This window comes from Mastigoproctus giganteus, chromosome 5, assembly GCF_048544385.1.
Source record: "Mastigoproctus giganteus isolate SK-2022 chromosome 5, ASM4854438v1, whole genome shotgun sequence".
Taxonomy (NCBI): Eukaryota; Metazoa; Arthropoda; class Arachnida; order Uropygi; family Thelyphonidae; genus Mastigoproctus; species Mastigoproctus giganteus.
In genome coordinates this window covers 233867747-233889488 of record NC_143579.1, presented here as the reverse complement: position 1 = coordinate 233889488, position 21742 = coordinate 233867747, and the positions used below count along the sequence as shown (strand labels likewise).

General features: G+C 37.1%; 1 protein-coding gene across 1 annotated transcript in view; it reads right to left on the bottom strand.

The window, feature by feature from the left end:
• Positions 1-17137, bottom strand: part of LOC150086288 (SRSF protein kinase 3-like) — a 406569-nt gene extending 389432 nt beyond the window's left edge. The window contains exons 1-2 of the mRNA XM_090374450.1: positions 16866-17137; positions 16667-16754 (exon numbers count right to left, since the gene is read on the bottom strand). Of these exons, the coding sequence (XP_090230576.1) occupies positions 16667-16754; positions 16866-16890 (113 nt within the window). The 5' untranslated portion in view covers positions 16891-17137. The remainder of the gene's footprint in view (positions 1-16666; positions 16755-16865) is intronic.
• Between the last annotated feature and the right edge of the window lie 4605 nt (positions 17138-21742).

Genomic DNA, 21742 nt, shown 5'->3' with positions numbered 1-21742 from the left:
CTTGAATGGTTTGAGCATGCTCAATGCTGATGGGATTCTTCCTCTTGCTCAGAATAATCACCTGAGAGGGCATAAATTTAAATTGAGGAAAGACAGTTGTAGGATAGATGTGCAGAAGTTCACCTTTAGCCAGCAGGTAGTTGGTTGGTGGAACAGACTTCCATCTGTTCCAAGTTGATAAAAACTAAATAAATTTAGGGCTGAATTTGACAGGTATTTGGAATGAATGGAGGGGTGTAATGGGAGCAGTTTTTTGCATCATATGCCTGTACTAATGCTAATGCCAGTACAGAATTCACTTTGAAAATGGCAAGCAAACAAACACGGTAATCATGTGACTTGCTGTTTTCTTTTTTTCGGCACTGAGACATCTGTGCTGTGTGTATACATCCGACCTCAATGTACTGTTATTTCGAACATGCAGTTATTTGGGGTGCCATTATTTCAACAGTCTACTGTAATGCTAATGTGAACTGTCTATAAAATGACACCACTCTTCTGGAATGTGTCTAATACTAATTTCTTCTTAAAAACTACTCAAATAAAAACAGCAAGGATTCTGCAACTGTGTAAAAACATGCACAAGTGGCATGTCTTTTCCTGTACGTGAAAGTCTTGCAACTGGGATCAATAGATTCCACTGTTTTAAATGAGGTTTTATGAGATTTGCACTGGATTTTAGGGAAATGTGGCACTCGGAAAGACTTCCAAAGTGTAATCTCAATTATGTTCACCAAATTCGTCATCCAATTTTGAAGACTTCTCTGGAGGCTAAATTGGGAACTGGCAGGTCTTTATTCTCTGGATATTCAATAATCAATTTACAGATATAGTGCATAAGATTTGTATATTTTACACAAATTTTTACTTTATGTATTACCCATACTAATAAGGTACCAAAGTTTTTAACCCATTAGGTACCTTATTTCATAATTGAACATGCTTTAAATATAATACAATACAGACATTACCTAATGTGTTGGTTTTGATTATGTTTCTTTAATTACAATTACATAATTTTCTTAATTGTAATAAATCAGATCACAAAATGCACTTTTATTTTATCATTCTTGTACAATCAATTTTTCTGTAATCCAACTTGGTTCTGTTCCTGTATACCATGGATTATTCTGACTACTGCAACTGTAAACTGATTACTGAATATCCAGGGAAAGTATTTTTGCCTATTCTTTCTGTTCACACTTGAAAAATGGAAAAAAATTGCATCCACAAACTTCTGTGATGGTTGACTAGATCATTTCAGCCTTTTTAATCAAAAGGAGAAATAAATATTTATTTCTACTCTATACAGATAAGAATGCTTTTCTTCCAACTTATGTCTTTTTTTTTTTTTTTTTTTTTGTCTTGGTTCTGTTCCTGTTTCATTTAACCTGCATATCACACCTTTTAAAAGAAGTTATGTTGCTTAAAATAGTTGTTACTAATTTAAAAAATAGCCTACATACTGTAGAGTAAAGAAAGCCATTTCTTTACATACATCTATAAACATGTAAAAAAGTCTGCATTTTCTTAGGCAGAGGCTACCATGTTTGATAGTTCTGGAACTTCAGTCCTGGGACAGACTATACACTCAGTAAAGCTGATCAATGTAACAATGAATAAGTTGGTGTTGTGTAGTGTTGAGGGATCAGCCTTTTAGCCCATCAGGTACCAGAGTATACAATCCACTGGTTTCTGTCCTTGCCCTGCAGAGGCAAGCCAAAATGTAATAGCAATCCCAATGTATCATGAACTGATAAATTCCATCCTATTAACTGCAGAATAGTCAGCAAAAAAAAAAAAAAAAAAAAGTCAGGTCCAATATAGTACATAAGAATGAAATCCAAGATAATCATACCACGTGCCATCCAAAGATCAAAACATTTGACTACAAGTAGCAGCAGCACAACTCAGAAATGTGTTGTGCTGCTGGTATCTAGAAGTCAGCTATGTAAGTGGCATCTTGAGCAAGTGTGCTGGGATGACACAAGGAACCATCAGTTTACAGTAGTAGGAATCATGTTAGGATGGCATATGGAACCACCATGCTACAGCTTAGAGTACAGAAGGCACAGTGTCTTCAGTGGATCCTCCCTGATGACAGTAGTTCACCTTCTGCCAATCACTTGGAAAGGTCTGGGTTCAAACCCTCTTAGAAACCACAGAAATTCTAGAGCCTATTAAAATCAAGGCTGTAAGTTAGCTAATTAATGGAGAAAGGATCCTTCTTTTCTTATAGAGCTCAGCTACAACCCCAAAATCATTTTTCTGTCCACATATGTAAATCATCTATTAACACATAAGTAAAAATAACAAACAGTCAAACCTATGAAATTGAACAACCTTAGGACCTGAGCCTTGATAGATTTCAGGTGGTCATATTATAATCATAAATAAACGAGGGGGGAAAAAATTATTTCTTATCTGTCTCTGTCACATTTTTAAAAGTGTGCCACTCATAAGTTAGGGTTGAACTGCTATATAATAGAGTGAAAATCAGCTTATTGTTGTTACAAATTATTTTACACATAAGTAACACATTTTAAGTTTTACCAAGTTGAACTTATGTTTCCACTAAAATATATATATATATATATATATATATATATATATTAGTGGGAACATAAGTCAAATTTTATGTGCTATTCATCAAACTGTATTTAACCATCCTACATGCACATATTGGAATTATCTAACATATACAAGACACACTAAGGGACGAGTCCTTCAGACTGCACCCTACATCAACAGAAAAAGTAATATGCATTTATGCTTTACACAGTAAGCTCTGTAAAATCCAGCACTTTAAAATTCAACATTTTTTAAAAAAAAATATCATTATTTTTAAATCCAGATATATTAGCATTAGCAGAAGCATATGATGCAAGAAAGCAAGCTTATGCAGCATCAGCCAAAAAAAAAAAAAAAAAAGCCCTCCCATTTCACTCCTCCATTTATTCCAAATGCCTGTCCAGCTGAGCCTTAAATTTATTTGGGCTATCAACTTCCACAACAAAAGATGGAAATCTGTTCCACCAATCAACTACCTACTGGCTAAAGGCAAATTTCTGCACATCTATTCTACAACTGTCTTTCCACAATTTGAATCTGTGGCCCCTCAGGTTCTTAATCTGAGCAAGAGGAAAGAATCCCATCAGTATTCAGCTTTCCCAACCCATTCAAGGCCTTATACACCTCAATCAGATCACCTCGCAGGTATCTACTCTCCAGGCACTGCAATTTGCAGAACTTAAGCCTTTCTTGGTAAGAGCACCACTTTGTTCCCCTCACCAATCTTGTTGCCCTTCTTTGTAATCATTCTAGCAACTCTACATCCTTCCTAAAATGAGGCCTCCAGACCTGTACAAAGTACCAGACCTGTACTTATCTAGATACAGTTGGAGTAGCATACTGTCTTTACTGTTGTTAACCCTGCCAACCTTTGTATCATCTGCAAACTTGGACATTAAACTTGATATACCTTCAATATCATTCATAAATATACAAAACAACAATGGGCCCAACACCGAACCCCACTAATAACATTTGTCCACAAAGAATAGTGTCCATTGATTACCACACTCATCTCCCACTCAACCATCCCTTTATCCATTGTAGCAACTTACCCTTAATGCCATACCTCTCCAATTTGTACAGCAGTCTTCCATGTGTAACAGTATCAAAAGCTTTCCTGAAATCCAAGTATATAATATCAAAATTATTTTTGGCATTCAGTTCCTTTATGATCACATTACAGTATCCAATAAAATTGGTGAGACAAGACTTCACTTCAACAAACTCAAGCTATGTCTTAACTATTAGTCTTGTCTAGATGATCCTGCAATGCTTCTTTAACCAGTGATTCCATTATTTTCCTCAGAACACAAGTTAAACTAACATGTTTATTAGTTACTTGTGTCACTTTTTGAACCCCCTTTGTGAATTGGTGATACATTTGCACACCTCCAGTCCATGGGGACCTCCCCTGAGTCCAAGGAAGCTCTCATAATTATGGCTAAGGGTTTGCTTACTTCCTTTGCTGCCTCCTTTAATATAACTGGATAGATCCCGTCCACCCCATGTGCCTTTTTATGTTTAACTTCAACAATTTCTCCTCCACTTTGCTCTCAGTTATTACAAAATCACTTAGCTCCCTGTTAGCATTTGATAAACTTCTGGCACTCCCCTCATTGAATAACTCCTCATGTGTGAATGTAGATGCAAAATACTCATTCAGTTTATCAGCTACCCTAGCATGATCATCAATAGCCAACCCATCTATGTTAAATGGTCCAATCTGATTCATCCCTTTCCTTCTAGAGTTTACATAAGTAAAGAACTATTTGCTATTTTTCTTTGCATCCTTTGCCAAGGATTTCTCTTAATCTGCCTTCGCCTGCCTAACCTGATTTGTGACTTGATTACAGACTAGTTTATATCTGCCATACGCTTCTGTGTCACCTGATACTTTATATGCATTCCATACTTTTTTCTTCTCTGCCATGAGTCTCATTAGTTTATCTGACATCCATTTAGGCCTAAACCTTGAACAGTATCTCTTAGTTGGAATGGAAAGCTTAGTAGCCTCCAGAATTAAATCGCTGAAGGATTCCCATTTAGAATTCAACGTTGGCAACATCATCAGTTGGTCCCACTGTACAGAATTTAAGAATTAAGTAAGTATTCTAGTACGGGTATCAGTAGATTACTTTAAGTGCATTTGTCTTTAAGAATGCACGTAAAAAAGAATGGAATTTCTTTATAAGATGCTTGCAGGACTGTCTAGTCTTTTAAATCTGTTTTGTTGTTGTGGTAAGCATGATTTCAGCAAGTCTTAATTCTTACAGAACAAACTTGCCTTTTCAATGAGTTGCCCTGATATTGCAGTACTTTATATAAAAAAAAAAAAAAAAATTGGCATTGTCAATGTATTTTAAATCCTGTTTGCAAAAACAGATGAAAAGACATAATAGTCATTATAATTAAGATTATTACTAATACATTACCACTCTTATACCATGTGAAATTAATAATATAGTTTATTAAGCTATTCACCTAAACTAATGTTTCCGGTATTTTACCGATACCCATCATCAGACCGTACTGTTGGGGGAAACAAAAATAGAAAGGGTTACAAATTTGAATACTATTGTATTCACGTAAGACAGTGGAAATTTGTGTTCTGAGCACCACAATCATTTGGGTCACTTGCTTTTCCTTTTAGGTGGCATATTTAACCATCTGCTTCATACCCTCAATGGAACAAATATACTCATGTGGCATCTGCTGGACTATTTTTAGTTATAAAAATTAATTTCCTTTTTTTTTTTGGATGTAAAATGGTTTCGTTAATTATGATTTACAAAACTCAATTACAAAATATTGAACAAAAATAAGAGAAATTAATGTTTTATGGTATTTCTCAAAATTTTCAAGGTCACTCATCCCTCAAATTGAAACAAATGCTCATATGGCATTTGTCAGATGCCACAGCTGTTCAAGTACAGCTTGCACAGGCCAGCGATAAAGATGTGCAAGAGAATGTGGGCATTGAAACCAAAGCTCTATGGAAAACTACACAACTCTTGCTGGTTTCACACAAATACCATAGCCGAGTGGGCAGGAGCGGGAGTGAAGTAGCACACGCTCTTTGAGTAGACCGGGGTTCAAGCCCCTGACTGCTGAATACGGTCAATCTGCCAACCTGCACTGGACCAGCGTGGCAGATTATGGTCCATTTCCCTCAGCATGAATTGTTGAGGAGGCTTCCATCCTGCAGTGGGTTGATAATGGCTGCACTTTACTTTTTTTTTTACCAAGTGAGGAATTGAGTACAAAAATCAGACAGTACAGTAACTCACTTGGCATCTGTTAAACTCCAAACAAAATTAGTTTTGTAATTCATTGTATATCTAATGAAAACAGAAAATACTAAAGGGGAAGGGCCATGGGAAGATTTGATTTTATTTCAAAACTTAAAATAATAATAGTAACTACAAAATAACTGAAAAATTTTAAAAAGTGACATCAGTTAGATGCCACGTTGGCTATGAAAGGTTAAATGCAAACGGTAGTGGTATTCTTTCCCTCATTAAATCGTCTTTTAAAATTAAAGCTGTTCAGTCTAAATGTGAAGCTACTGTCACTGAATGTTATAGTAAAATATATCACTTTAAAAGTAATGTTTATTTCCTGCTAAATTGTTGATGAAGAGATAATTATGGATTGTTTCAATAGCAAATTTAAAACCAGTCACCATTTTACCCTTCCTATTTCTGCACACAGAACTTCTAAATAAAATATTGAGAATAATATGTTAGCATTGATTATGTCCCAAACTGTTTGTCATTCTATACAAACAACAGGTTCTTGATTTAACAGTTACTAATACATTATTGAATAATGTAGTTCTATTTTTTAATTCCCAGGGATGGGTGGGTTGGTCTCTCTCTCTCTCTCTCTCAGGGTAACTTTTTTTTTTTTTTTTTTTTGGCTGGTGCAGCATAAGCCTCAGGCTTCCTTTCACCATATGGCTAATAATAATCTCTTTCCTTAGAAGAAGCTTAAAAGTTCCCCAGATGATCTGGCTATTGACAGGCTTGTACTGCCAAAAATAGTTCAGTGAAAATCAGTTTCTCCAATCACCAGGCTCCAATTCCCAATCCTAAAAATAAATATCTGGTTGGAATGGAAACTTATTGCAATATCTTCTTCTGTATTCAACCTTCTGCAGATGTTACTTTTACCTTCACTAACTACTATCCCCACATTCACTATGAGCAGTGGGGTTTTCAACAATCACAAATATGCTGCAGACTATATTCCACGATACTTATGCAGTAAACCCAGTGCTCAAATGAATATTATTTATCTTGAGATGGCTTTCACCTTTGATTCTGTCCACCCAAGTATTCTTGCAAAACTTCTGTCCAAGTTCTATAATAATGGAGATATTCTGTACTTTATACATGAATCTGTACTTTATACAGGAATCATCATCTAATCTGTACCTTATGTTTTTATCTATGGGTCTGACTCAAAGCACAGCATGAATTCAATGGGGATTCCCCAAGGGGAGGACTCCATCTGCCCCCCTTTTTTTTTTTATTAATTCTTCCTCCCCACATTCAGAATATCCCATTAATCGGTTATATGGACAATTTCAAGATTTTTATTCAAGGCATGAAGCTTCCATTAATAATACTAAAATAAATGATGCACTTAAAAAGATCTGTAGCTAACTTAATGCCTTTGGTTTAGAAATCAACTCAAACAAATCTGCACATATAACCATCTCTCAAAAATCTACCCCATTTATATTATCACAAGCTGTACACAACTGGTCTATCAAGAAAGCTAATGTTCAGGAATACCTGCAAATCTTTTCTGATGAAAAGCTCTATTTAAACTTGAAACTCTTCAATTCTGCCCAGACTCAATACGAGCCCGGCCGATAGTTAGTACACGGGACCGAACCTATTGGTAACCCTCTAGGAGGCTTCGGATCAGCTAGTGTATAATCTTGCTACCTCTACTCTCCCAGATAGTGACTGGAGGGAGTCCAAGTAATGTGTGGGGGGGGGGGGCATTGTCGAGGCCACGTTATGTCAAGGATCTGGGTATATTCTTACCATGTGTACACCATATCCAAAAATTTTATTACTTCATACAGCATGTCCCATCCACTTTATCTTATTACCGAATACACCATGAATTGTCAAACTAATAGAGCACTGGTTCCCAATCTGTGCTCCGTGTACACTTCCCAGGGGCTCCGTGGCCACTCCAGGAAAATAAAATAGCTAAAAATTGAATGAAATTAAAGAATTACAAACATAAATTATAAAACCAGAAATCACATTCTGAATAAAAATTTGCCAAGTTGAATTTTGTGCATTCTCTACCAGACGACGTTCAGTCATTTTGCTGCCATTAGCTTCAAAATTATTGTAGTATGAGACGGACAGACGACGAGGCAAAGCAGAGCACCGGCATAGTGGCTACGGCACAGGGGCTCCTCCATAGAAATTTATTCTAAAAACGGCTCCGTGGATCAAAAAGGTTGGGAATCGCTGCAGTAGAGCAAGCTTATCTGTGAAAAGATCTAAACCTCCCAAACACTTCCTAATTCATTTCACAAATATACGTGGTCTCAATTCTAATCTCAACGATGTCCATTTCCACTTGCAGTCTGCCAAACCACATGTACTTTTTCTGACAGAATCTCAGTTATCGGTTGATTCAACTACTGCTTATCTCAGGTGCACAAATTATTCGCTGTATGATTCCTTTAGTCTCAAAGGTGGTACCTGTACATATGTCGGTTCTGATATTTCCTGTCAGAGACTTGGTAATTGGGAATCTCCTCTGGCTTAAAAATCTCTCTACCTCGTGTCAAATTCATCTGTTTATTCTACCGTTCTCCCAACTCCACTAATCACTTGGAGCTCTTTGACTTCCTCTCTTTGCAACTTGACTCTCTCCAGTTCAACTTTCCTAACGGTGAGGTAATTTTCCTTGGTGATTTTAATGTTCACAACTCCAGATGGCTTCCGTTTTCTAGTCACACCGACCCAGCTGGTCGAGACGTTGAGGCTTTTGCAATTACTAATGACCTTGCACAGATTGTTCATTTCCCCACAAGAATACAGGACAATCCTAATCATACAGCCAACATGCTTGATCTTTTTGTTACAAACTACCCTTCTAAGCACACGGTCAAAGTGAGAGGTCCTTTAGGCACTTCGGATCACAGCTTGGTGATTGTTGCTTCTCCAATGGAGCCTTTATCTCATGGCTATTCCCAGCCTCGTGTTGTTTGGCATTTCAAGAATGCAAAATGGGATGACCTGCGAGATTTCTTCTTTTCCGTAGTCTGATTACTGTTTCAAAACTTCTGATGTCAACGTTTGCTCAGATCGTGTCAGTGAAGTTATTCTTGCGGGAATGGAATCCTTTATCCCACACTCCTCTTTAAAATCTCGTCCTTTATCTAAACCATGGTTATCCAATAAATGTGATAAGGCTGTTCAAGAGAAGAATGTTGCAATATAATTGGCTTGTTTCTAATTCTTCAGCTTCATTTTCTGCCTAAACCAAAACTCACAACAATTGTAAAGCAGTTATTAATCAGTCCAAACTAGATTTTGAACAGGCTAAGAGTCAAAAACTTGCTACTTGCCCTAATGGTAGCCGAGCATTCTGGTCTCTTACCAAAGCTATTGGCCACAACTTTTGCCCATGTGGCCCCACCTCTGTCCAAACCAGATGGTTCTGTTGTCACTTCAGCCAAGGATAAAGCTGACCTGCTAGCATCCCATTTTTCTTCCAACTCATGTATTAATGATCTTGGTAAAACACCTCCCACCATTCCCAAAACGCTCCATTCAATGCTTCCTGTGGTCTTCCGTCAAAAGGATGTCAGAAGGATTCTGACGAATCTTGATGCTAAGAAAGCTCCAGGTCCTGATGGTATTTCTCCACTTGTTCTCAAAACCTGTGCTCCTGAACTTTCTCCTATTCTATGCTGCCTTTTTTCACTTTCTTATTCCAAACGTGTTTTTCCTTCTGCTTGGAAATTTGCTCATATCCAGCCAGTTCCTAAAAAGGGTGACAAATCCCCCCATCCAATTATCATCCCATTGCAATCACTTCTACTACTGTTTCTAAAATAATGGAGAAATCAATTAACCGCCAACTCTTAAACTACCTAGAAACCTTCCATCTGATCAACAAACGCCAGTATGGATGACGTACGTGTCGATCCACTGGTGATATTCTGGCTTATGTTACCCATTTATGGACAAATTGAATGGAAAGGTTTGGTGAAACACAAGTAGTTGCTCTTGATATCTCAAAGGCTTTCGATCATGTCTGGCATAAAGGTCTTCTAAACAAACTTTCATCTTATGGTTTGCCATCTGTTTTTTGTAATTGGTTATCCAGTTTTCTCTCTGACCGCTCACTGAGGGTGATGGCTCTCTGTCTTCTAACTTCTCCACTAATGCCGGTGTCCCCCAAGGCTCAGTTCTTTTCCCCACTCTTTTCCTCTTGTATATTAATGACCTTCTTCCATTGACTGGAAATCCTATCCATAGTTTTGTCAATTATCGCACATTGCATTCCACTTTCCATTTTGAGAAACCTTGCCCTGCACAATCAGCTTCAACTTCTCGAAAATCTGCTACCAATTCCTTAAATGCAGATCTTCAGGTAATTCTCCAGTGGGGCAAGGACAACTTAGTTGATTTCAATCGTTCAAAAACTCAGTCTTGTCTTATATCTCGCAAAAAGGATTCTTCTGCTCCTATGCTTATCTTTGGTGACACTCCGATCTCTAGGCAAAATGATATATCTCTTTTGGGGATTATCCTGACTTCTAATCTCTCTTGGCACAAGCACATTACAAATATTGCTTAGTCTGCATCTAAAAAACTTGGTTTTCTCTTTCACTCTCAGCGTCACTTTTCTTCCAAACAGCTGTTCACTCTGTACAAATCGTAAATCCGCCCTATCATGCTATATTATTCTCACATCTGGGGTGGTGCCCCCAAAACCTCTCTCAGGCTTCTTGATTCCATTCAGAAGAGGGCAGTTAGGTCAAATTAATGATTCATCTCTAACAGAGTCTCTCCCCTCGCTGTCTCATAGACGTACTGTTTCTGCTGCATGCCTCTTCTATAGATATTTCTATGGGCACTGTTCTTTTGAATTAGCTTCTATAATTCCTGCTCTCTCTTTCAAAACAGTCCAAACACATGCAGCCACCAGCCAACATCCATTTACAGTCCAACTTCAAACTCACAGAACCAACTTTTCATCCTCCTCATTTATTCATTTAACTGCCATTTTCTGGAAAAAAAAAAAAAAAAAAAACTTCCTTCGTACTTATTTCCTGAAAATTACAGTCTACAGAAATTCAAGTCCAATGTCAACAAATATCTTCTTTCATCTTCTCAACCTCCAACCCAAGCACGTTACTAAGTACTATAGGTTCTAATACCTCTCGTGTTTGGGGTTTACATAACAAAAAAAAAAAAAAACCCCAAGGGAGTACAAGTTGAGAGTACTTGTCAATCAATTTGGCCCTGGAGAGAATGCACAATGCTCATGGGTAATATGATGCATTTTTCGCGCAGACGCAGTCCCAAACCTTATCAATGGGTGCATCAGTTGTAGTTGTTTTAATGTCGACATGCGTCGGAAATCGGACCCATGGTTGGAAGGTTACATAACCGCGCTTTCCAAAGAAGGGTACAGTAATGCGAAAATTATTGATAGGTGCAAGTCGAAAAATTTTAGTGTATCGAAGTTTGGTATCCATAAGGTTTTGAATGGCAAAGGAAAATTCCGTGAAGCTGCTGCAAGTGGGCGGAAAACACCAAAGAAACTGCAATCTACTACAAGTCGAACGAGGGAGGTAGTACGAAAAGTGCAGTCGCCTGTTGTCAGTGAAAATCCAAAAACCCAAAGAGCTATAGCATCATGTGTGGGAACCTCCCAGTCAACCATTTGTCACATAATCAACAAAAATTTGCAACTGAAGAAGCAGCACAAGGCCCGCATACACAACCTAGGAACAAGGCACATTGCAGAGCGGTCAATTCTAAAACTGTACGAAAAATATCTGGCAGCTGAAAAGTGGAAATTCGTAGCAACACTGGAAGAAGAGTGGGTATACCTCTCCGATTGCAACAAAATTTGGGTAATTTATTACATAGACAGGCATGCAATTATACTGCAATCACAGCATGAATATGTCATGGGACAGTCTTGTCTAACCAATCTGATAGGTCACTATGATGCAGTGACCAAGGAACTGGATGTAAAAATATAATTTTGACATCATATACTTGGATTTCAGAAAGGCTTTTGATATTTGACTGCTGTACAAACTGCAGCAAAGTGGCATTAAGGGCAAGTTACTGCTATGGATAAAGTGATGGTTAAGTGGAAGAAGACAGAGTGGTTATCAATGCGCACTGCTCTTCGTGGACTAATGTTATTAGTGGAGTTCCCCAGGATTCAATGCCGAGTCCATTGTTTTCAATATTTATCAATGATATTGATGACGGTATATCAGGCTTAACGTCTAAGTAATACAAACGTCAGAGTGATTAATGACACCTGGGGCAGACAAAAAAAAAAAAAAGACACAAAAAAACGTTGTCAGAGTGATTAACAACAGTCATCAGAGTGAGCTACTGAAACAAGATCTAGGAAAATTGGGTCAATGGGCTGAGAAATGGCACGTGAAGTTTAACATTTACAAATGCAAGGTACTGCACATGGGTAGCAGTAACCCCAGAGTAACTTATCAACTGTGTGGTACTACACTCAGGTTAGTAGAGAATGAAAAAGCCCTGGAGGTAATTGTGTAGTCAGACTTGAAATTCTCTGAGCAGCGCAGAAATGCTTCCCGGACAGCTTATGGAGTTTTGTCAATGATATATAGTAAGTTTTCTAGCAGTGATGAGGAGATGATTATCCCTTTGTATAAGGTCATGGTTAAGCTGCTGCATCTTGAGTACTGTATACTGGTCTGGAGATCTCACTTTAGGAAGTGATGTAGATCTGCTTGAAAAGGTGCAGAGAAGGGTTCTCTTACCCAGAAAGGGCTTCAGTTCTGCAAATTGCAGCATCTCGAGACCGAGCACCTGTGGGGAGATTTGAATGAGATGTTTAAAGCTTTGAATGCATTGAGTAAGCCGAATGATAATGGTATTCTTCCACTTGCTGTCTAACCACACACGAGTAGATATAAATTCAAGATAAGAAATGATGGTTGTAGGACAGATGTACAAAAGTTTGCCTTCAGCCAGTGGACAGTTGATTGTTGAAACATGCTTCCAACTGTTGTTGCAGAGGTGGATGGGTTGAATAAATTCAGCGGAGAACTAGATAAATTCTTGGAGGGTACAGATGGGTGAAATTTTTTTTTTTTTTTTTGTTTGATGCTATATAAGTTTGCTTTCTTGCATCATTTGCCATTACTACTACTTCATATATTTAGAAACGTAACATCAACACACTGATTAAGGTATGGGCTCTTAATTAAAATCTTGTCCATGTCTCAAATTCACACATCATAATGATAAAATCTTATTTTTTTTCTCACCTGTTATATAGTGCCGAGATTTGACCTGCTACTGTTAATTCTAATCTTAAGTTGTATTCAGTGGAATACAATACTATTAGGTGGGTTAATGCAAAATCTGAATATACTAAATCCAGAACAGAAATTTATTGGAAATTTGGCCAAAACACCAATCTACAATTTTATTCAAGCCAGAATGCTGTAATCTTTTCTTATGTTATAGAGCTCAACCTGGGATACCCCTTATTATTCACAAACAAAATTGCATAGCACATTCCCCCAAGGTAAAATAAAAGCAGAATGAAAATTAATTCAACTTTACATCAGAATTCATTCCCTGGACACATTCTTCCTTTATCCTATTAATTTCATAAATGAGCTTATCTTCACTTCCTAAAAATTAATGCTTTATCTGGTCTCCTAAATAGTTTACAATTTGCAGCCATCTTTACTATATGCTCATGTTAATTTTCAATATATGTTTATTATCTATCCTGTTATATCACATTTTTGCATATAACTGGAAATTGTTTCTCTACTTCACTTTTGAAACCTATAAATGTTATCTGATGTTTACGTTTCTTCTGTGATTAGTTCAATTTGTTCTTTACATATATAATTTTTAACTCAGTCGTGTAAACCCCTCTGGTCTGTGTGCTTTCCAGACTCTGTTAGTAATTTTATATTTTGAATAAAAAAAAAGGTAAACTGCAGCCATTATCAACCCACTGCAGGATGGAAGTCTCCTCAACAATTCATGTTGAGGGAAATGGACCATAATCTGCCACGCTAGTCCAGTGCGGGTTGGCAGATCGACCGTATTTAGCAGTCAGGGGCTTGAACCCCGGTCTACTCAAGGAGTGTGTGCTATTGCACTACCGCTCCTGACCACTCGGCTACGGAGGCCTATATTTTGAATACTGACCAATAAACTTATTTATGCATATATGAAATATACTAGTAAAATGGACATAAAAATGGGAGATACTAACCAATAGGCTCTAGAGAGAGGGCTTACTAATTGAACGGAATGCTGATGCACCATTTGGGAGAGTGGTCAATCTAAGAACTGAATTTGCTATTCTGTTCTTAAGTAGTATGTCAGCTTCACCCATTTCAAGGAAATTGGTAGTGCCTAAAAAATACTTTAGTCATAATTCCAGTTGGGATGGCTTCTATATGCTGGAATAATTCTAGCATATATACAAGCCATATCAACTGGAACTACAACCAAAGTATTCCAAGTGCCAAAAATTTCCAAAACAACTCTCTTGTAGATGACACAAAGAGAATTACAATTAGTCACTAGAAGCTTTATTTATTTATGTATTTTTACAGCAAAGTGCAGAAATGACATTATCACAACAGAAGTTTTCTATATTCTCGATGCACAAAATAAATGTTTGCAAACTTTAATATTTTCAAAGATAAGCAGTGTTCTGAAATACTTTGAAAATTACATCATAACTTTACTGAGAGTTAATTAAACTGTCTAACCTATTTTAAATAACCTAACCAACATATTAGGGTTATCTTATGTAATCACGATACACAATTATGATTAATAATTAACAAATATGCTAAGATTATATTTACTTTGTGTTAGTTAAAATAACATTTATAAAAAGTAACAACAGAACAAACTGGATAATGTACGCAGCATCTTATTTTTCAGGCATATATTTTAAATTTTTATTTCTTAAATTAACTTCATTTTCTCTTTTCTTTAATTAACAGAAGCAAAAGTTAAAGAAATTATTTTGCCAATTAATAATAAAAGTAATTGTTTTCACATCACTGCACACACCTAGTAACATAATATAATATTCACTCAACTTATAATGCTTTATTTCCTCCTGGATTTCTAATAAAAACTGAAATGCAACATGTATTTCAAAGATCATTTTTAACTTAATAAAATAAATAACAAATAGCTATATGCCTCAGATTGTAAAAAGCTATATTTTTTTTAACATACTTTACATATTTCCTCCTGTATTTTAATAACAGTTGAAAGAAAACCTGCATTTCACATTTCTTTCATTATGTAATAAGCAGATAGTAATAATTCATGATTGATATATTTAGTAAACTGATAAAAAAAAAATGAGTTCATAAAAAGAGCAGCCACTTCATGTATACAAACCAAGAATATTTCCCTTCTGCATATCTGCCATACTGCTCATTCATATCTCCTATCATTGTACTGCAACAAACAATATCCAGTGCTTCAACTACACTATAAAGTATGGATAGCCTATGCGATATTTATGAAAAAAGAAATAATTGCCAAATTTCTATTCATCTGATTGCAGTGAAATTTGGGATGGCTTGACAAATCTTTCAAAAAGACTCAAAATATTTCATAAAAATCGATCCTTTGGGAGTCAAGTGGGCAGACAGATTGACATAGTAAATTACATTAAGTGCCAAGAACAAATCTAAAAACATATGTTACAATATGTGTGTCAATCTGCCATGTAATGTTAAATAACAAATATCACAATAGTGGAGGATCCATCATTATGATGATTAACCTGGAATAAGCATCACAAAAACTGTTTTCATATAGACGACCAACTATTGGTATCTTACATATACATATAAATTCTGAATAATAATATGAGTTTACAGAAGAAGAAAAATAAAGTTTATTTTACCCACCCAATCAATCAGAGCAACGTAAGCTTAAACACATTAATGCATATATTACCTCTGCAAAAACTTTGATAATATGCTTATATTATCAAAGATAATATGCATATATTATCTCTGTTTTTTAGGATAAAAGAACATAGGGCCCCGTGTCATTTATTTAATATATTAATACTTAACTAATGTGCATATACATAATTACTGATCACAAGATGAGATAAATAAAACATCTGGTTTATTTCTTCCCCCACTCCACCAACTTTAAGCACTGGACATGCTGTATAAGCAAACAATATAGGTCAGTCAAGGTAGCAGAAAACAAAAATATCCTTGATGAACTTCAGCATATATTTCAAATTTTCAGAAGTTCCAAAATCCATGATATTAGCAGAAGTTCCTAGCATAACAGAATACTACATACACAACTTACTTTACCACTCATCAACTGAGGAAATGGTTCAAGTGCTACTGGAACTGACACAATATACATTCACATGCTATGGATTTTTCTCCCTCACTCAAAAATTACTGGCTGATTTACTGACGTGTATGTTATTTCAGTGTGTAATTATATTATTTCAATGTACGATATTTCATACGATGATTACAAAATACATACAGTAACGGTAATATTATTCCAGTCTGTCCACAGGTTTGCAACTCATGTAGCTGTGTTCTGTTAGAAATTTTCTTTAGCGAGTCTTCGGTTTGTTATCTCAAGTAAACTTCAAATACATTGTCTTTATTGAAGAAATTTAGGTAACAAAACTATTTTATACTCGGCGATCTCGCAGGTCAGCGCATAAAATGACAACTACGCTTCCGAAATGTATGGTGCATTTATGTAATTTAATAAATTCAATTACCTGAATAGGCACACCCCAATTATACAACAAATACCGTGTTTATAATTACCTTTTTTTGTTATCTGTCATTTCAGGTCGCCCTTTCAATTTCGATTTCGGTCCTTTTGAACGCTTCTTTTTGGCCTGAATGGCCATTACTAAAAGAAAATAAAAACAATGAAGGCATTAAAATCACAATAACAAGCACCAAGGGCTCAAAAATCATAGCATATTATGAACTTACTTAATAATTTTATCTCCACACTCACCTTTCCTATTGACATCCGTATTCATGGTATAATATAATTATTTCTAATTTCTATTGCTTCTATAGTTACTATTACTACTAAATTTCGAAGTTATATTATCGTGCATTTGTCAGACATGCGCAAAACAGAATTCCTACATTACAAACCCTAGGTGGAATGCCTAGTAGAGGGCGCAGATTCTCATTACTTCATTCAGTAACGATCTTGGAATACAACTCCAATTAGTTTTGCATTATTTCTGCAAACAAACACAAATTAATGGCAATTGGAATGTGGAATATGGTGCCAGTAAATAAAGAAGGAGTTGGCTTCATTCCACTCTGGACAGTATTGGATTCGCACCCATCTCGCCAAAAAAGATTTATAAATCCCCAGGGGGGTTGTATTTAACAACCTATAGGTGACGACGGGGAAATGAGGGGGGGGGGGTTGATGAGCAGTGTTTTATCTCATGGATAGTTTTTTTTTTTTTTTTTTTGTCCAACCCCCATGGGCGCAGAGGATTACCTAAGAAAACAGTAGAAACTAGAAACTCACCTGAAATCTTCATGGATTGAACTGTTTTATAAATTTATTTATTTATTCATTTATATTTATTAATTCATTCATTTATAAATTCATCCACATCGACAGAAAAGCACACACCGCCACATTACTTAAACTGGAGAATGTATTACCTTCAGCAGACTTAATAAAACTTAAACCCATCATTTCAATCTTTCCAATAATTAAAAACAGAAATAATAAAATTATTAAATTTCAAACAAACGATTAGGGAATCACTGTACTTAATACACAAATTTCCATTTATTTTCTGGAGGGCCAAGGCCAAAAGAACCTACAAGTTCATCGGGATTTGATATACTATACAAGGAATTATTAAAGTCAGCGCTACTTCATCACTAAATTATCAGGCGACACAGAAGCCTATGGCAGATATAAGTTAGTCTGTAATCAAGTCACAAAGGAGGTTAGGCAGGCGAAGGCAGATTACGGGAAATCTTTGGCAGAGGATACTAAGAAAAACAGCAAGGTTTTCTTTACTTATATAAACAACCCCGGGGGCTCACATCTGGTGAGTATGGGCTTGGCACACCCAGGGTCCTGAGATGGATATCATCATCCTTCTCTTTCTTGGTGATTCCCTTCTACTTTTGACTCTCTCTCTCTCAGGGAAACTTGGGAATTTTTTTTTTTTTTTTCCCTGGTGAAGCATAAGCCTCAGGCTTCCTTGCACCATATGGCTATTAATAATATTAATAATATTAATATTAAGGAAGGGAATGATTCTGCTTGGTCCACTTGATATCGAAGGTTCGACGACTGTTGATGACCCTGCTCAGAGAGCAAACAAACTAAATGAGTATATTGCATCTACATTCACACATGAGGACTTATTCAGGTTTGAAAATGTCAGAAGGTTATCAAATTGTAGAAGGGTGCTTAATGATTTTGTAATAACTGAGAGCACAGTCGAGGAGAAATTGTGGAAGTTAAAGAGAGGCACCTGGGGTAGTAGTAGTAGTAGTGGCATGTGATGCAAGAAAGCAAGTGTATGAGATTATGCAACATTAGCCAAAAAAAAAAAAAAATCACACCATTCCCTCCAAATGCATGTCCAGTTCCTCCTTAAATTTATTCAACCTATCAACTTCCACAACCACAGACAGACGTTTGTTCCAGCAATTAACAACCCGCTTGCTAAAGGCAAATTTCCTCACATCTATACTACATCTGTCTTTTCTTAATTTCAATTTATGCAACCTTAGGTTCGTAATCTGAACAAGTGGAAGGTTCCCATCAGAACTCAGCGTGCTCAACCCATTCAAGGCCTTGATAGAACCCATCCAACGATGGATGGGTTCTATCCAGTTATATTAAAGGAGGCAGAAAAGGAAATAAGCAAACCCTTAGCCATAATTATGAGAGCATCCTTGGACTCAGAGGAGGTCCCCGCGAACTGGAGATGTGTTTAATGTGTCCCCAATTCGCAAAGGGGGTTCGAAGGTTGACACGAGTAATTACAGACCAGTTAATTTAAGTTCTGTTCCAGGTAAAATAATGGAGTCGCTGGTTAAAGATGCATTGCAGGATCATCTAGACAAAACTACAGCAATAAATCAGCCAGAGAATGGGTTTGTAAAGGGAAAGTCTTGTCTAACAAGATGCATGGTATTTCAGAGACTGCTGGGAGCCATTGCGGTACAAGTAAACACATCGGTTGTGTTAGGGTAGCTAAGAATATAAACAGGTGCAGGTATACTTGCGTGTACACCAATGCTAGGAGTTTAGTAAATAAATTTGATGAATTTGAGGTATTGCTCAAAACATCGAAAGCAGATTTTGTTGGGATATCAGAGACGTGGTGTCACACAGATATAAGGGATGCAGAACTGCAATTTGGGGAGTACAACGTCTACAGAAAGGATAGACAGGATAGGAAGGGAGGAGGGGTTATGCTATTAGTTAAGAAACACATAAAAACCAAGGAAGTGAAGCCAGTCGACATCGTTGGACAGTGCAGTGTGGAGTCAGTTTGGTGTGACATAAACATTGGGAGATCAAAATTGAGAGTAGGAGTGTGCTATAGGCCCAATGACTCTGATGAGTATAATAAGGAACTGTACAGGGAAATAGAGTGGGCCAGTAAATCAGAGTGTCTTATAATGGGAGATTTTAATTTCCCAGATATTGACTGGAATTTGGGGGCTGGTTACTCACACACTAGCAGGACTTTTGTTGATTTATTGGATGATTGTTTTCTACATCAGCATGTTCGGGAGGCAACTAGAGGGAGTAATACTCTTGATTTGATTATCAGCAGTGATTCTTCATGCATTAAGAATCTGCAGATAAATGAACCACTAGGTGGCAGTGATCACAGTGTGCTGAAGTGGGATTTACTCAAAGAGGAAACTACCATTAGGGGTAAAGGGAAGGGTTATTGCTTCCGTAAAGGCGATTACGATGGACTGAGACAGTATTTAAATTCTATACAGTGGGACCAACTGATGATGTTACCAACAGCAAATTCAAAATGGGAAGCATTCAAAGAACTTATCTTGGAAGCTACTAGGCTTTACATACCAACTAAGAAATATTGTTCAAGGTTTAGGCCAAAATGGATGTCAGATGAACTAATGAGGCATATGGCAGAGAAGAAAAATGCATGGGATACATACAAATTAACACATGACACAGAAGCCTATGATAGATACAAGTTGATATGCAACCAAGTTACAAAGGAGGTTAGGCAGGCGAAGGCAGATTACGAGAAATCCTTGGCAAGGGATGCAAAGAAAAACAGCAAAGAGTTCTTTACTTATGTAAACTCTAGAAGGAAGGGGATGAATCAGATTGGTCCACTTGATATTGATGGGTCAACTCTTGATGATCCTGCTCAGGTAGCTAACAAACTAAATGAATATTTTGCATCGACATTCACACATGAGGAGTTATTCAGCGAGGGGAATGCCAGAGGTGTATTCAACTCTAGCAGTAAGCTACAGAATGTTGAAATAACTGGGAGTAAAGTGGAGGAGAAACTGTTGAAGATAAACACAAGAAAGGCACCCGGGGTGGATGGGATCTATCCAGTTATATTAAAGGAGGCAGCAAAGGAAGTAAGCAAACCCTTAGCCATAATTATGAGAGCTTCCTTGGACTCAGGGGAGGTACCCATAGACTGGAAATGTGCAAATGTGCCCCCAATTCACAAAGGAGGATCAAAGGCTGACACAAGTAATTATAGACCTGTGAGCTTAACTTCTGTTCCAGGAAAATTAATGGAGGCACTGGTTAAAGAAGCACTGCAGGATCATTTAGACAAGACTTCAGTTATAGCTCAGACACAGCATGGTTTTGTTAAAGGGAAGTCTTGCCTGACCAACTTGATTGGATACTATGATGCAGTCACAAAAGAACTGGATGCAGGGAATAACTTTGATATTATATACTTGGATCTTAGAAAGGCTTTTGATACTGTTGCACATGGAAGACTGCTACACAAATTGGAGCAGTGTGACATTGGAGGCAAATTGCTGCTATGGATAAAGGGGTGGTTGAGGGGGAGAAGACAGAGAGTGGTAATCAATGGACACTGCTCATCGTGGACTGATGTTATTAGTGGAGTCCCTCAGGGCTCAGTGTTGGGTCCATTATTGTTTTCTGTATTTATAAATGATATTAATGATGGTATATCGGGCTTAATGTCCAAGTTTGCAGACGATACAAAGGGTGGCAGGGTTGTCAAGGACACTACTGACACTATGCTGATGCAACAGGATCTGGGAAGGTTGAGCAGATGGGCTGAGAGGTGGCAAATGAAGTTTAACATTGACAAATGTAAAGTACTACAGATGGGAAACAGCAACCCCAGAGCAACGTATCAACTCTGTGGTACTACACTGACAGTGGTAGAGAATGAAAGGGACTTGGGGGTGGTTGTGCAGGCAGATATGAAGTTCTCTGAGCTGTGCAGACGGGCTGCAAGAGTAGCTCATGGAGTATTGTCAATGATATACAGGAATTTTTCCAGCAGGGATAAGGAGGTGATTATTCCATTGTATAAGGCGATGGTCAGGCCACACCTAGAGTACTGTATACAGGTCTGGAGGCCTCATTTCAAGAAGGATGTAGAGCTGCTGGAACGAGTACAGAGAAGGGCAACAAGATTAGTGAATGGAACAAAGGGGTGCTCTTACGAAGAAAGGCTTAAGTTTTGCAAATTACAGTGTCTGGAGACTAGGCACCAGCGAGTTGATCTGATAGAGGTGTATAAAGCCTTGAATGGTTTAAGTATGCTCAATGCTGATGGGATTCTTCCCCTAGCTCAGAAAAATCACCTGAGAGGGCATAAATTCAAATTGAGGAAAGAC